This window comes from Kogia breviceps, chromosome 6 (assembly GCF_026419965.1).
Source record: "Kogia breviceps isolate mKogBre1 chromosome 6, mKogBre1 haplotype 1, whole genome shotgun sequence".
In the NCBI taxonomy this organism is placed as follows: Eukaryota; Metazoa; Chordata; class Mammalia; order Artiodactyla; family Physeteridae; genus Kogia; species Kogia breviceps.
In genome coordinates this window covers 96,120,621-96,135,728 of record NC_081315.1, presented here as the reverse complement: position 1 = coordinate 96,135,728, position 15,108 = coordinate 96,120,621, and the positions used below count along the sequence as shown (strand labels likewise).

At 48.5% G+C, this 15,108-nt stretch overlaps 1 protein-coding gene across 1 annotated transcript; it reads left to right on the top strand.

Moving 5' to 3' along the window:
• The first annotated feature begins 681 nt into the window (after positions 1-681).
• On the top strand, positions 682-14,895 carry LOC131758241 (sodium-dependent phosphate transport protein 2B-like). Its single transcript, XM_059066157.2, has 12 exons — positions 682-793; positions 897-1,031; positions 2,076-2,204; positions 3,678-3,821; positions 5,030-5,141; positions 7,852-8,047; positions 9,038-9,133; positions 9,564-9,684; positions 10,843-11,010; positions 12,395-12,511; positions 12,606-12,730; positions 14,290-14,895. The coding sequence occupies exons 1-12, from the start codon at positions 682-684 to the stop codon at positions 14,893-14,895; spliced, it is 2,061 nt and encodes a 686-aa protein (XP_058922140.1).
• The last annotated feature ends 213 nt before the right edge of the window (positions 14,896-15,108 follow it).

Below are 15,108 nucleotides of genomic sequence, written 5' to 3'. Positions count from 1 at the left end.
CCGGGCACATTCTAGGCATCACTATTAATCTCATAACCCTGCAAAGCATAAAGAATTGTCCCCATTTTATAGATGGCTCAGGGGCATAAAGGGACTTGCCTAAACACACACCCACTGAGAAGTGGCTCCTGTGAGATCTGAACCAGATCTGATGTGTCATGCTTCTCATAGAAGACCCAGTAGCAGGTAAAGCAGGTAGAATGTGTATGAGTGTATACATAGATGTTAAGTCCACTGGATGAGGTTTGGTGCAGATCTGCAGGTGAACTTGTCCCTTAATGAGCAGCAGGTGGGGAGCCCATTGGAGGGTTGTGAGGACTTGGTGGTACCACAAGTTGAAGAAGATGAATGGGTTCGTGTTCCCTTTCACGCTAAGGGAGAGAGTCAAGACAGAGGCCAAGACAGACGTTAGAGCAGTCAAAGGAAGATCCACTGATGTATAGATTTGTGGCTTTGGAAAAATTGGAAACAGTGGTTTGACTTAGTGACAGCCTGGGTGAGTGATTGAGGGAGGCCTACAGAGGTGTGAAATATGATGCTTAAGGGTCCATACTTAGAAGGTATAAGGACGAAATCCCTTAACTCCCCCAAATGTTTGCAACCACTGGCCCTTCTTCTCACAGAAACGGAGTGTGCCTCCTTTCAGTGGCTACTTCTGTAAGCTGTTTTCCCATCCAGACCATGGCTCCTTGGCCTGAGTTGGAAAATGCCCAGCCTAACTCGGATAAATACATCGAAGGGGCCTCCGGTCAGCAGTCCACCACACCCGCAAAAGGCAAGGAGAGCGGCAAAAGTAAGTGCCACCCCTCCAGGCTTGGGCTGGCCCCCTGGGAGGACAGCAGGAGACCCAGGCTTGGTTCCTCGTTCCTCATGGTCTTCACTGCTTGTTTGGGCAGATGACACCGACACCCCTGTCACCAAGATTGAACTTCTGCCCTCTTATTCCACCGTGGCACTGACAGAGGAGCCCACAGCGGTGGAAGACCCCTGGAACCTGCCTGAGCTTCAGGACACGGGGATCAAGTGGTCGGGTAAATGAGGCCAGCCGGGGCAGGCGGAAGGGACTGCCCGTCGACAAGGGATTGAGGTTACTAGCTTCACAGCGTCACCTCCTTCGTGTCAGCCTCTCCCTTCCATTGTTTGAGCAAAGGTCCTGGCTAGGGGATGACACCCAGCTTGAGAGTCAAGCATCCTGTGATGACTGGGGGATGTTTTTGTTCTTTCATGCATTCATTCAACAATTTGGGCTGGCACGGGGGTTATAAGCAGGCCAGACCCTGCGCTACTCCTTCTCCATTTTGTGCTGAACCAGGTCCCAGGTACCGTCCAGTGCTGCAGATGCAGTAGTAAATAGATGAGGCTGTGTCTCTGAGAGCCCCGGGGGTTGGGGGAGAGGAGTCCCCTCACTTAAATGTGGGCATCAGGGAAGGCTTGCAGAAGACAGACTATACAGACAGAACAGCTGGGGTGCAAGCAAATGCTGTACATCTTTTCCAGGCAGGGTGTGAGGTCTGTGCAGATCAGACAGCTGGGAGGGTAAAGGAGCTGGGAGGAAGTGAGAACCACTTTAAAAGTGAGTGTCGAAAACAGCCACCAAGGAGGTAGGCTTCCAGGATGTATGAGGGCCCAAGCCCTCCCGGATGGAGGCTGTGATGGCTGCCTTGCGACCACTTTGAAGAAAGTATTCTGTGCGGTTCTGAAGGTGCTTAGGACAGCCATTATCTCTGACCCCACGCTTAGCAAGGGGCAAGTGCTCTTAACGGCTCATCAGTGACCCTGGTTCAGCCGAGCACAAGCATGTGCCCTGCTTGGCCTGTGTGTGCCCCAGGGCCCACTGACACCTCCTCCCAGAGCCAAATGCTTTAGAGACATTTCACCACAGGTTTCAGTTAAATGGAGTACAGTGGTAATTGCTTTGAAAACTGCAGCTGTGGACACATCCCATCTCTAGGTCTTGTGATCCATAAGATTACAGCTGCCTGGCTGGGAGGGGAGGTGGGGGAGTTCCGAGCTCATTGTCAAACTTCTCAGTGTTTCGGACACTAAAAGCCTCCATGCCTTTTCCCCTCCCCCAGAGAGAGACACCAAAGGGAAGATTCTCTGTGTCTTCCAAGGGATTGGGAAATTTATTTTACTTCTGGTCTTTCTCTACTTCTTCGTGTGCTCCTTGGATGTCCTCAGCAGTGCCTTCCAGCTGGTTGGAGGTATGGATGGAAGAGGTCAAAGGTCTGGGTTGGGGGTGGTGTTCTCATTGAATTTGGTTTGGAAAGTCACAACTCAGCAGGCCCTCTCCAGCTGCAGCCTCTTGGAGTATTTTAGGACTGGACGCCACCTCAGATCATCTTGTGAAGTCATGCCCCCATTTTACAGAAAGGGAAACTGAGGCCCATGAAGGAGCTATGACTGGCTGGCTGAAGTGGCTTAGGCCAGAGCCAGGGCTAGAGCCAAGGCCAAGCGGTCAGCTCCATGTGTTTGTCTATGAACACTGGACAGGAAGCTGTTTGACCTAAAGGTTTATCTGAGGGATCCCTGCTGTCTTTGGGCTTCCCAACCTGAGGGGATTATTGAATAAGAGTGTTCTTAGGCTAAAGCCACTGCTAAAAATCAAAGCTGACCCTTTGCTGGAGAAGGATAGGGGTCCTGTGCTAGGGGATCTGCATTCAGAGCAGTTGCCTAAACACCTCCCACCACTGAGTGTGGCTATGGAGGGTGAGGGGACCTGGAAGTGTAATCACCATACACTTGGTCACCTGTGCGGGTGACAACCGTAACAGCCAACACTTTGAATTCCTACTGAGGTAGGCACTTCCAGGGGCATTGTCTTAAACATTCCATCCCAAAAGTCCTTCCCACTTACAGAGGAATAGGCCAAGGCTCAAGAAAGTCACCGCCCCGCCCTGAGTTTCACAGCCATAATTGGCATAGTGGGATTTAAACTCAGATCCGGTGACATGGAAGACCGTAGGTTTCTGCACCCCTTGGTGCCTTTCTTGAGAACTCATCTTTGTGACCTGGGAGAACTGGGAAAGTGTGAGGAGCAGACCGAGTTGCTGGATGCCACTCTGGTCCCCCTGGTCCAAGGCAGCATCAGTAAGGGGCCTTGCACTCTATCTCAGACAAGTCATTCCACTCTCCATTCTCTGGGCCTCAGTCTTTAAAAAAAAAAATGTATTGGAGGGTGGATTGATGGTCTCAGAGGCACATTCTCAAAAATGACACTCCCAGAATTCAATTATAGGCTGGGGCTAGGGTCTGGGGTCTAAGGGGGTAGACAGAAAAGAATGAGAAGATCCACGTGGATAAATCCTCTGTATTGGGAATACATCCCAGAGACAAGAATGAGGCATCAGGAGATGCACTGGCACTCATCGGACCAAGTACGGAGTTGAGGCCAGGTTCATGAAAAGAGAAGACTAGAGGGGGACTTGCTGATGAAAGTGGTTGAAGGATGGGAGGGTATAGGGTGAAGGGAGGAGAAGAACAGGGGTGGATGGGGAACTAGGTCACAGAGGCAGAGTCAGGGCATCAGAGAAGCATTGGGGAGAAGCCCGAGGAAGCAAGATGCCCAAGATAAAAGTCTGGAGGCTGGTACCTATGGCCAGCTGGTCTTGACCGGAGACTTCCTTTACTCAGCACCCACCTAACCCCCATCACGTGGCCATGGGTTTGTTTTTCAGGAAAGGTGGCCGGGCAGTTCTTCAACAACAACTCCATCATGTCCAACCCTGTGGCGGGGCTGGTGATTGGGGTGCTAGTGACTGTCCTGGTGCAGAGTTCCAGTACCTCCTCGTCCATCGTCGTCAGCATGGTGGCCTCCTCATGTGAGTCCGAGAACCCATGAGCCCGGATAACATTTCAGGCATTTCCCTGTTCAGCTGGGGAGGCTGGGATTTACTCTGAATGTGTCCGGCCTTATCACAATTACCTTCTTATCTTGTCTAACTATGATGTGTTCTGCTTAGATCATAGGCAGTCTCCTGTTTCCCTTCCCATGGCTGAGTCTGAAAATTGGCCCCAAAGCTTGAAGACTCAGTTCTGCATTCTCTAGAACTGTGTTATCCTGTCCAGCAGCCAGTAGCTACATGTGGCTATTTCATTTTATTTAACCTTAAATTCAGCTGCTCAGCTGCAAGAGCTATATTTGAAGGGATCGGTAGTCATATGTGGCTAGCGGCTGCAATATTGGACCACATAGATTTAGAACATTTCCACCACCACTGTCAGGGCTAAGAATAAAGGCGTGTAATCACATCACACACTGGCTTTGGGGCAACTGAGCTTGGGGAGCTGACGTTCCAAACTTGAACCTGTTCAACATTTGCCCTGGCTAAGTTGAGACTGATGCTCTGGGGTGGACCCGTTTGAACTGGTTAATTTTCAGCCCAAACCAGCATTTTAGCTAAAATTAACTAGAACTTTTGGGGGCCAAATTAGAAAAAGTTATTCATAATTTCTCCAAAATACTTTCATATGTTAGAACATGTGGCAATATATTAATTTTGTTAGAAAAAGAAATTATACTGCCATAAATTTGCCATAATAAATACACAAGTCCTTACACATTGTTTGTTGGTCTCTTTTAAGCTACCCTTGCATCTGTAATAGGGAGGACAGAGGAATTTAGAAAGAAACGTTTAAACTAGGGTCCACAAAAGGGATTTATGGAGACTCTGAGTTCCCTGTAATTAAGTGCTGAAAATTTTTTTTATTTCACACTGTTTGATTTTATTTTTAATACATAGGAATTAGAAATTGAAACTGAACAATAATTCCCAGAAAGTAAAATTTTTTACTTATTTTTCTATTTTTTATTTTTATTTTTTTGGTACACGTGCATATTTCTATAGTGAGCTGTCCAAGCTTTTGTCAGATTCACAGCGAGGTGCAGACCCTAAAGAGGTTAAGAACTGATGCTTTAGGGGATTGCCACCCTGAATGTGATCAGCTTGCCTCGGGCCACACCAGGAATATGGCCAAGCTGCCTTCCTCAACTTACTAACTTGATAACTTACTCTTTTCCACCCTCCAGTGCTGAATGTGCAGGCTGCCATCCCCATTATCATGGGGGCCAACATTGGGACCTCCATCACCAACACCATTGTGGCGCTCATACAGGCAGGAGACCGGAGTGAGTTCAGAAGGTAGGAGGCTCAGCATCAGCCTTTGCCCCCACCCATTGGGACTGAGCAGGTTGTCCTAACTACCGTGAATCTTAGAGCATGTTTGTTATCCCTAGACCTCTTTAGAAATAGACACAGTGGAGGATGGCTGGGATTGGGGTCACATACTTATCATTTGATTAAACTCAGCTCCCTGATATGCAGGGCTGGGATAATAGTATCTATTACTGCCGTGTTGTCTAAAGGAGTTAACACAATCATGCAGATGAATGCTTATCAAGGTTCCTGGCACACAGTCAGAGCTGCCTGAATACAAGTCCTAGCTAGAAGCTTGACCTGCGGTGTAAGACAAGGCCAGTTAGAATAGGATTTACTGTCTCACTTAGAAATAATTATTACCTCCTAAAGCTTCCATTTTTGGCCAGCTCAACCCATGCCACTTTTTCTTCTTCACTCACATGCCAATAAAAGGCAACATAGAGCCTTTGTGAATGTGTAAGATCTAAAAATGGGGCAGGATAAATACAGGCAAAGGAAACCCTTTTCTTCCAAAAGTTTCATGTGAAAATTAAGCACATTTCCCAGCCTCTCTTCTAACTGGTGATGGGCTTTTTCCACAGCTTGTTAAAATAGAGAAGCAGTCCCCATCCAAAAAAACCAAACACTCTAAATTGGAAAAATACATGCCCCGCAATGATCACAGCATCATTACTTACCAAGATACGGAAACAGCCTAAGTGTCCATCGAGAGAGGAATGGAAGAGTGATGCACACACGCACACACGCGCGTGCACACACACACGACGGAATACTACTCAGCCACGAAAAAGAAAGAGATTTTGTCATTTGCAGCAACATGGATGGACTTGGAGGGCATTTTGCTAAGTGAAATAAGTCAGACAAAGAAAGACAAATACTATGTGATATCACTTATATGTGAAATCTGAAAAATACAACAAACTAGTGAATATAACAAAAAAGCAGATTCACAGATATGAGAGCAAACTAGTGGTTACCAGTGGGGAAAGGGAAAGGGAGGGGCAAGATAGGAGTAGGGGAGTAAGAGGTACAAACTATTAGATGTAAAATAAGCTGCAAGGATATATTGTGGGGAATATAGCCAGTATTTTATAAGAGCTATAAATGGAGTATAACCTTTAAAAATTGTGAATCACTGTATTGAACACCTGTAGCTAATATAATATTGTACACCAATTATACTTCAACTGTGGCATCAGACATCTGTGGCATCGGACAGATGACTGGCTGGCTAGGGGTCAGCTAACACCATCCCTCATCCATGGGTGGCAGTGGATGTCCTCAGAGACATTCATTTTCCCTCAACCATGGCTAAAGTCTGGACCCTGATGAAATGTTCTGAGGTCTAAAGAATAATACACATTACCCAGGGCGTTTGCTAATTTGATCTTCTCAAGAAGCTAAGCAGACTTTCTATGCCCCATTTTGTTAATATAGGAACACAAAGAGGTTAAGTAACTTCACTGAGGGGCATATCTGGGACTCGATCCAGGTTTTCTTATTGGAAATTTTGGGTTCTTTTCACTCTTACACTAATTTTTACCTCTAGATATATAAATATACTATCTGTGAAAGTGCCTGCACATAGGAATATAATTGGCCTAGCTCACCCCCTGTTTGGGATATTTAAATAGATTGCTTTCAGTAACATCTTTGGAGATGTGTATCATTCTTTCCTGGTAATTTTTTCCTGGATAGATTACTGTATCAAACACACCTATAAGGCTCTTTAGACATTTTGCCAAACTACAAAGAAATAATTTGTATCACTTTGCATCAGCAGTGTATGAAAATGTCTTAAATCACCCTCTCCAGGAAGAATAAGTTAACTTTGTAAAATATTGTAAAATATTAGTTAAAATGGTATGTGAAAATTTGTACTTGCAAATAAATAAATTGCAAATTTCTTTTATTACTGGTGAAGTTAAGCATTTCCCCCTACGTGTTTAATAGCTTTTGTCCCTTCATGTCCCATCTTCTATTTGTTTTGGGTATTTCTTGACATGCAGATTTTTTTTAAAGGAACATTTTTTCATTGAGGGAAAAAAACTGTAGAGTTTTTTAAAATCTGGAGATAGGTAAGACAGAATTCAGGGGGAGTCAGTGAACCTTCTCCGGTAGATGCAAATTGTGGTATCTATTGGCTTTGTTTTCTGTAGAGACTGTTCAAATGTTTGATCAAAGTCTCAAGATCTTACAGTTAAGAATTCAATTGTGTAGAAGGCTCTGATAGTCACCTTCATACTGGCTCCTGCCTCTCCAAAAGGAAGGTCGTCTTCCATATGCATGATTTGAAAGTGGTCTTGATGACGTTTTCTCAAACAGTGCTCCGTGAACTAATAACAGCAGCCAAAACACATCTAGTTCCCTTTTCCCCAAGCAGAGCAAACTGTGTACTGTCTGATCTGGTGGGAAAGGTTCTGCTGGACAGTGGGAGACAAGGGTCCTGGACCCAGTGCTTCTGCAGTGGTCTTCCGTTCCTCTGTGCTCGCTGGCTTTAGTTTCCTCATCTGTTGAAAGGGGATCTTCATACCACTCACTCTGGGGATTGCTGTGAGAACAAAAGTGAGACTGTACACCTCTATGCACTCAGATAGGCGCACCTGGCCGGTGATACAAGTGAGGACCTGCCTAGATGGTGCCCAGTCGCTTGTTGACTAATCTGGCTCGGGATGGGGTTCCCCTCCTTCAGGGCCGTTGCAGGGGCCACCATCGATGACTTCTTCAGCTGGCTCTCTGTGTTGGTGCTCCTGCCCCTGGAGGCGGCCACCCGTTACCTGGAGCGCCTGACCAACCTGGTAGTGGAGAACTTCAACTTCAAGAATGGAGAGGATGCCCCAGAGCTTCTAAAAGTTATCACAGATCCCCTCACAAAGCTCATTATCCAGGTAACTCGCCTTCCTGCAGAGAGGGAAAGGCCCCAACACCCTCCCCTGCGCCCCCCTCACCGGACTGGGATGGAAGAGATGGATGAGGGTCTCTAAAAACTGCCCTTTGGCCGCCTCTGAAGAAAGCCAAGGGAGGGGGCTTCCCTGGTGGCGCAGTGGTTGAGAGCCTGCCTGCCGATGCAGGGGACACGGGTTCGTGCCCCAGTCCTGGAGGATCCCACATGCCGCGGAGCAGCTGGGCCCGTGATCCTTGGCCGCTGAGCCTGTGCGTCCGGAGCCTGTGATCCGCAACGGGAGAGGCCACAACAGTGAGAGGCCCGCGTACCGCAAAAAAAAAAAAAAAAAAAAGCCAAGAGAGGCAGAACTTCAGGGACACCCGATGAGTTGGAGTAATTGGCCTTTATTATCTCCTTGATTTCAACAAATGTATCATCTTTATTAGGATGGGGGCAGGTGGCGGGTGTGAGCGCTTCTCTAGACTCAAGAACTCTCTACTGGACACCTGGGCGCTTTGTTCCCACTACTGGCCTCAGCACCCGTGGGCTCACTGAGTAAAGTAGCACCCTGCTCCCAGCCAAAGAGGAAGAGTTTACTGCCTGTCCTTCCATCTCACCCCTCTGCTCACTCGGGTCTGTCCATATTACTGAAATAAATGAAAGAGGCTTTGTGGATGTTGCCTTGGGGGGGAAGGGGCCAGTTTGGACCTTGCCCTTTCACTCTTACCTTCTGTTTTTTTTCTGTCATTCAGTCATCTGATGAATATGTACTGCATGCTTCTTAGATACGGGTTCATTGTTCATACAATCATTCATGTATTGAGCACCCACTGACATCTGGGTGCTGTGCTCTGCTCTGAGAGTGCAGGTGGAGTGAGTCCCAGCTCACCCCTCCAGTGCAGTTCATATCCTCAGCCCCTTTTAACAGCTTAACATCTGTCCCACATCGGTTCCGAGAACGTGCTGACTCTCTTCTGTCCATTGCCTTCCTCAGCTGGATAAAAAAGTTATCAACCAAATTGCAATGAATGACGAAACAGCCAAAAACAAGAGTATGATCAAGGTTTGGTGTGAAACTTTTACCAGCATGGTAAGTTTCTGAGAATATTGCTGGGTGGGTGAACTCTTGTGTCTGTACTTGATAAAGCAAGATCTTGCATTTAGATTGGGCATATAAAAGGTAAGGGGAAAGAAAAATCAGGGATTCCTGAAAAATCAAAACTAGCCAGTGAGAATCCTTAAGTCCTTGAATGCTAGATGGACAGACATTTTACAGTAGGACAGACAGAACCAGCCCACATCATGGACCCATTTTTCCTGGCTTGTTATTTTCATGTCTCCTGGCTTACCTCTGGCTGCCTCCTTGCTTCCATTTATGGAGGGACCCATGGAAGCAGTGCATCATGCTGACGGTGCGCGAATTGATATGGGTCTCCCCTGACGCCTCGCATTTCCTGCCATTCCCCACCAGAAATGAGTGTTACGGACCATACATAGCATTTCTCATGTTTGCCACACAGACTGAGAGGAATGTCACCGTCCCCTCGCCTGACAACTGCACCTCTCCTTCCCTCTGTTGGACGGATGGTTCGCACACCTGGACCATCAAGAACGTGACCCACCAGGAGAACATTGCCAAGTGTGAGTGAAACTCACAGAGCATCAGCCGCCAGGACAGGCTGTCTGGGGTGATGATAGGTGTTTCCTATCTGTGTGGAGCCCCAGTAAGTGAAGGAAAGAAGGGCAGTGAGATTCACTGAACACCAGTCCTACACTGGCCAATGAGCTCTGAGCTTTCACAGCAGAGGAAACTAAGGCTTAGGGACAAGGGACAGGCCCAAGGACCCCCTGTAAGGGGCAGAATTAGGACATGATATTCAGTTCCTCTGATGGTTCCAGATGATTCAGAACTCATCAACAGATACCAGAGTGCTCCTTCTATGTGCTTCAGTATCTCTTTGGCAGTAACTCTAGGGAGATGACAGCCTGATTTGAAGGAGATGTGGGGCACACACAGAACACATTCACCCTCAAGTCATGAGTCCCTACGGTACAGCAGGCCCCATAGAGCAGGGCTATAGCACTGAACAAAGCAGTGAGCCTGCATGATGCTCCAGTTCTTTAAGAAGCTACACTGTTGCCTCTGGACTCTTTTATGGCCCTGACGTTAGTTTTTCTAATTATTTACTCCTTATATACCCATTTGCATATCTCTGCTTCTCCTCCTCTCCGTGTACCTCACATTAATTCTGAGCCATATACCTTAATACTCCAGCTGTGCTTTACCTCACAGAATCAAGTGAACGTATCACCTCCCGTGTTCTAGGTGCTATACATCCATTGATATATCCATGTTTCTCTGGAATCATGGGGACACACGGGGATTTTTTTTAAACACAAGGAGTTTTATAATTAACAATAGCTCCCACTCTGACTTGCCCATCCCACCCCACCTTGTTCCTCAAGTACTTTGTTGTAGGTATCCTCATTATCATGAGTAAAACACAACCTGGGATTTAGAGGCAGAAGAATGGGGCTGGAAACCTGGGTCTGCCCCTGGATTTCACTACATCTTCACCCTCATGAGATCCCATTGGCCAGAACATAGCCTCAGGGCTACACCTAGCTGCAAGGGAGGCTGGAAACTGTGGTCTTTATTCTGGGCTGCCTTGCTGTGTGTCAAGCTGACAACCAAGAGTCTGTTACTCTGAGACATAAGGATGCTGGGGAATAAGTAACAATCTGTGGCTGTCAAGGGTTCCGTGCCCTCCTAACGAGGGCTTTCTATGGTCTCTTCAGGCCAGCACATCTTCGTGAATTTCAACCTCCCTGACGTTGTTGTGGGCACCATTCTGCTGGTAGTTTCCCTGCTGGTCCTCTGTAGCTGCCTGATCCTAATTGTCAAGCTCATGGGCTCTGTGCTCAGGGGGCAGGTAGCTGTTGTCATCAAGAAGACCATCAACACTGGTAAGCACAGTGCCCCCCATCTGGACCTTCTAGGGGATAGTGTCACTGTGGTCTCTCCAGGGGCGCTCCTTTTGATTCTCCTCTAGCAGTGGCCTCTGCATGGAGTTTCTCTCTGGGCTCTGATTAGTTGCGGAAGTTAAGATGCCATTCACCCTTGCAATCTTCCTTAGTGTCTTGGGTGGAGCCTGGGGAGAAGGCGCGAGCTTCCATCAGATGTTTGCAAGGTCCTGAGAAAGAGCCAGCTCAAATCCAGAGAGCTGTGAGATAGGCCTTCCTTCCTGGCAGGTTCCCTGTTTGCCCAGGACTTGACTGGGTCTGTCAGGATACCTTAGGAAAAGGTTAACAGAAGTCCACCATTGTCCCTACTTCCCTTCGACTCTTGGGAAGAAAATGTGGTTCTGGATAAATACGTCAGCATTTTGAGGCAGCCAGTCAGACTCCATTGCTGAGAATGGCATCCTGGCCAATGAAGATATACCCCATAAACTCTCCCTGTGAAATGGGGCCGAGGATATCTACCTCTCAGGGCTGTCATGAGGGTGAGCTGAGTACCTGTGCCCTGGATGCTTGCTGGCTGTGCAGGGCCTGATCCTGTGCTAGTGGTGCCGAGGGCGGGGTCTATAGGGCTTCCAAGCTGCTTCATATCCTCACTGCTCTTTTAGGTGGAAACAAAGGTGGAGGGTATGCAGCGTTGGGAGACCAGGACAGAAGGAAAGATAGAGGTCTGAATGCTCCAAGTGCTTTGTGGTTATTCAGCTGCTGTGGCAAATTCTTGTAGGCTGGGTGGCTTAAACAACAGAAATTTGTTTCTCACAGTCCTGGAGACTGGGAGGTCCACGGTCAGGGTGCCAGCACAGTTGGGTTCTGGTGAGGACCCACTTCCTGGTTTACAGATGGCCACCTTCTCACTGTGTCCTCACATGGAAGAGAGAGTGGAGAGCAAGGAAGATCTGCCTTCTCTAAGGGTTCTAATCCACTCATGAGGACTCCAACCTCATGACCTAATCACCTCCCAAAGGCCTCACTTCCTAATACAATCGCATTAGGGGGTCAGGGTTTCAACATATGAATTGGGGGAGGGGGGAACGACACAAACATTCTGTCCATAACAGATGGGTTCGGCATTTAGAACTCCAGTGAAATGTATTTTTGTCCTCATAACACGTACCCACATCCTTGGTTCTACCATCTGAATATGCAAGGTGAAAGGATGCTGCAAATCCAATTTGCCATTTCAGACTTGGTTTGGGGTGGGGAGGAGTTTACACAACCTCAACCTCTGGCCCAGCCGTGCCCCCTGGGTCCTGTGGAGATGCCAGCCGGGCCTCCAACCCATGCCTTCCTCAGAAGGATTGTGATGCATCTCTTATCTTGTGCGTTCCAGATTTCCCTTTCCCCTTTGCCTGGGTGACTGGCTACCTGGCCATCCTTGTGGGGGCGGGGATGACCTTCATCGTTCAGAGCAGCTCTGTGTTCACGTCTGCTATGACCCCTCTGATCGGTGAGTTTCACCCTGGGTCTCCCTCTGGCCGACATTACCATCTTCTGTCATCCTCTGGGGCTGATGCTATGGGCTTTGTATTTTCAACCCCCAGGTATAGGTGTGATATCCATTGAGAGGGCGTATCCACTCACGCTGGGCGCCAACATCGGTACCACCACCACCGCCATCTTTGCCGCCTTAGCTAGCCCAGGCAGTACTTTGAAGAGCTCGCTCCAGGTCAGGAAATGCTGCATGGGGCAGGGGCTCTGTGGGTGGGATCCAACCCTATCCATGGTCTTGTAAGCAGATGGATTTTAACCAAGAAACCAAGCCAGGCTTTTCTCTGTTATGTCCAAAACTGTGATGTGGAGAAGCCACGGAGAGACACATTTGAGAACAAAGCCATCTACTCTTTAGAGTGGTAATCAGACTCCCATCACCGGTGGTTGTTTAAACAAAGGTGGGGTGGCCATTTTACTAGAGGTGGAAAGGGTATTCAGGAAGCACAGATACCACTTCTGGTCTCCTTGCCCTCCTCTTGGTGAACTCTGACTGGGCATTGGGAGGTCACCTGTGTCTTGAGCCAGGCGTTGAGAAGAATCAGGGGGACCTGCCTTGCCTGGATCAACTAGGTGACCTTGGGCAAGATGACCTTTGGTGTTTGAATCACTGTTCCCCCATTTACACATGAAGTGCCCTTAGGTGACCTAACCTTTGAACATCAATTCCCTCCTCTGAAAAATTGGAACCATAATCCCTATCTCATTAGGATTATTATAAGGATCTGATGAGGTGCTGTCTAAAGCCATGCTGTTGATAGAAATATAGAGTGAGTATAGAATATATGAACCACCATGAAATTTGAAATTTTTTAGTAGCCACAATTTCGAAAGGTAAAAAAGGAACAGGGAGATTAATTTTAATAATATGTTTGATTGAACCCATTGTCATTTCAACATGTAATTGATCTAAAAATATGGTGATATTTTACATTCCTTTTTGGACTAAGCCTCTGCAATCCAGTGTGCATTTTATGCTTAATCCACATCTCAATGGATAGTGGCTAATGTATCGGACAGGGCTGGTCCAAAGCCCTTAGCATCATGCTTGGTACCTGGTGGGCACACCTAGCAAAGTGCAAAGTGCATGGCCTCTGGAGACTGGCTACCTGGGTTTGAATCTCATCTCCCACCTGTGTGACTCTAGGAAGACAGCTTGACCTCGTGGTGCCTCACTTTCCTCCTACATGAAATGGAGATAATGTTGCCAGCTCAGGATACTTTTTGAGGATTGAAGTAATCCATAAAAGTGCTTGGAATTGTTGCCTCCCCCGTAGGAAGCGCTCTATAAACATCAGCTGCTGCTGCTATTATCTTTATTAACTGTAGCCATCTTTCCTTGTCTCTCCCCTCCCTGAAAGAGGGCCACTGAGCCAAGAAAGCCAGCTATCTTGCACACCTTTCCTTCGGCCCCACCAGCTCTTAACTGCTCAGCTGGAAGCAGCAGAGTCAAGGCACTGGGTGGCAGCGGGCACATTCATGAAGTTCATTGTTAGATTTGGCCTAAAGGGCTTCAGGCCCTGAAAACTGAGCTGGGATTCAGCCGGTCACCTCCCTCGCCCTCCCTCCATTACACCTCCTCATACACATAGTAGGACCTCAGGTAATACGGGTCCCACTCTGGGCTGAGCTATGAAGACGAGGAAGACTCAGGCCTCCGCTCTTCGACGACGCCCCCTTCTCCCCGACCCCACCGTGCAGCAGACCCGTTCACCTGTCCACCCTCTTGCATTTCAGATTGCCCTGTGCCACTTTTTCTTCAACATCTCAGGCATCTTGCTGTGGTACCCAATCCCGTTCACCCGCCTGCCCATCCGCCTGGCCAAGGGGCTGGGCAGCATCTCAGCTAAGTACCGCTGGTTTGCCGTCTTCTACCTGGTCATCTTCTTCTTCCTGATCCCTCTGGCAGTGTTTGGCCTCTTGCTGCTCGGCTGGCCAGTGCTGGTGGGTGTGGGAGTGCCCATCATCTCCGTGGTCTTCCTGGTGGTGGCCCTCAGGCTCCTGCAGTCCTACTGCCCGCGTGTCCTGCCCCACAAGCTCCAGAACTGGAACTTCCTGCCACTGTGGATGCACTCGCTGAAGCCCTGGGACAAGCTCATCACCACGCTCACCAGCTGCTGCCAGGGGCTCTGCTGCCGTACCTGCTGTCTGCTGTGTGGCTGCCCCAAGTGCTGTCGCTGCAGCAAGTGCTGTGAAGACCTGCAGGAGGTGCAGGACGTCCCCGTTATGTCCCCCGAGGCTTTTGCTAACATGGCCGTGGACCAAGAGGCCCAGGACGGGGTCCCCAAGTCCGAGGTGGATGCCTCGGGCACCGAAACCACTGCCAGCATCACAGCCTTGTAGGTAGGAGCTGCCTGGAGGCGGGAGGAGGGCCCTACCGCCCACAGGGCTCCCGCTCCCTCCTGGTTCTCCCTGCACCTCAGGAGGATTTGTTCCCCGTTGAGAAATGACATCCGTCCCGACTCTCGACTCTCATTCCCTGGCCCAGCGTATCAGCCCGCACAGTAGTTTCACCTCAGCCCCATGTTCCCTGGGTCTTCCAGGCCCAGGAAGGCG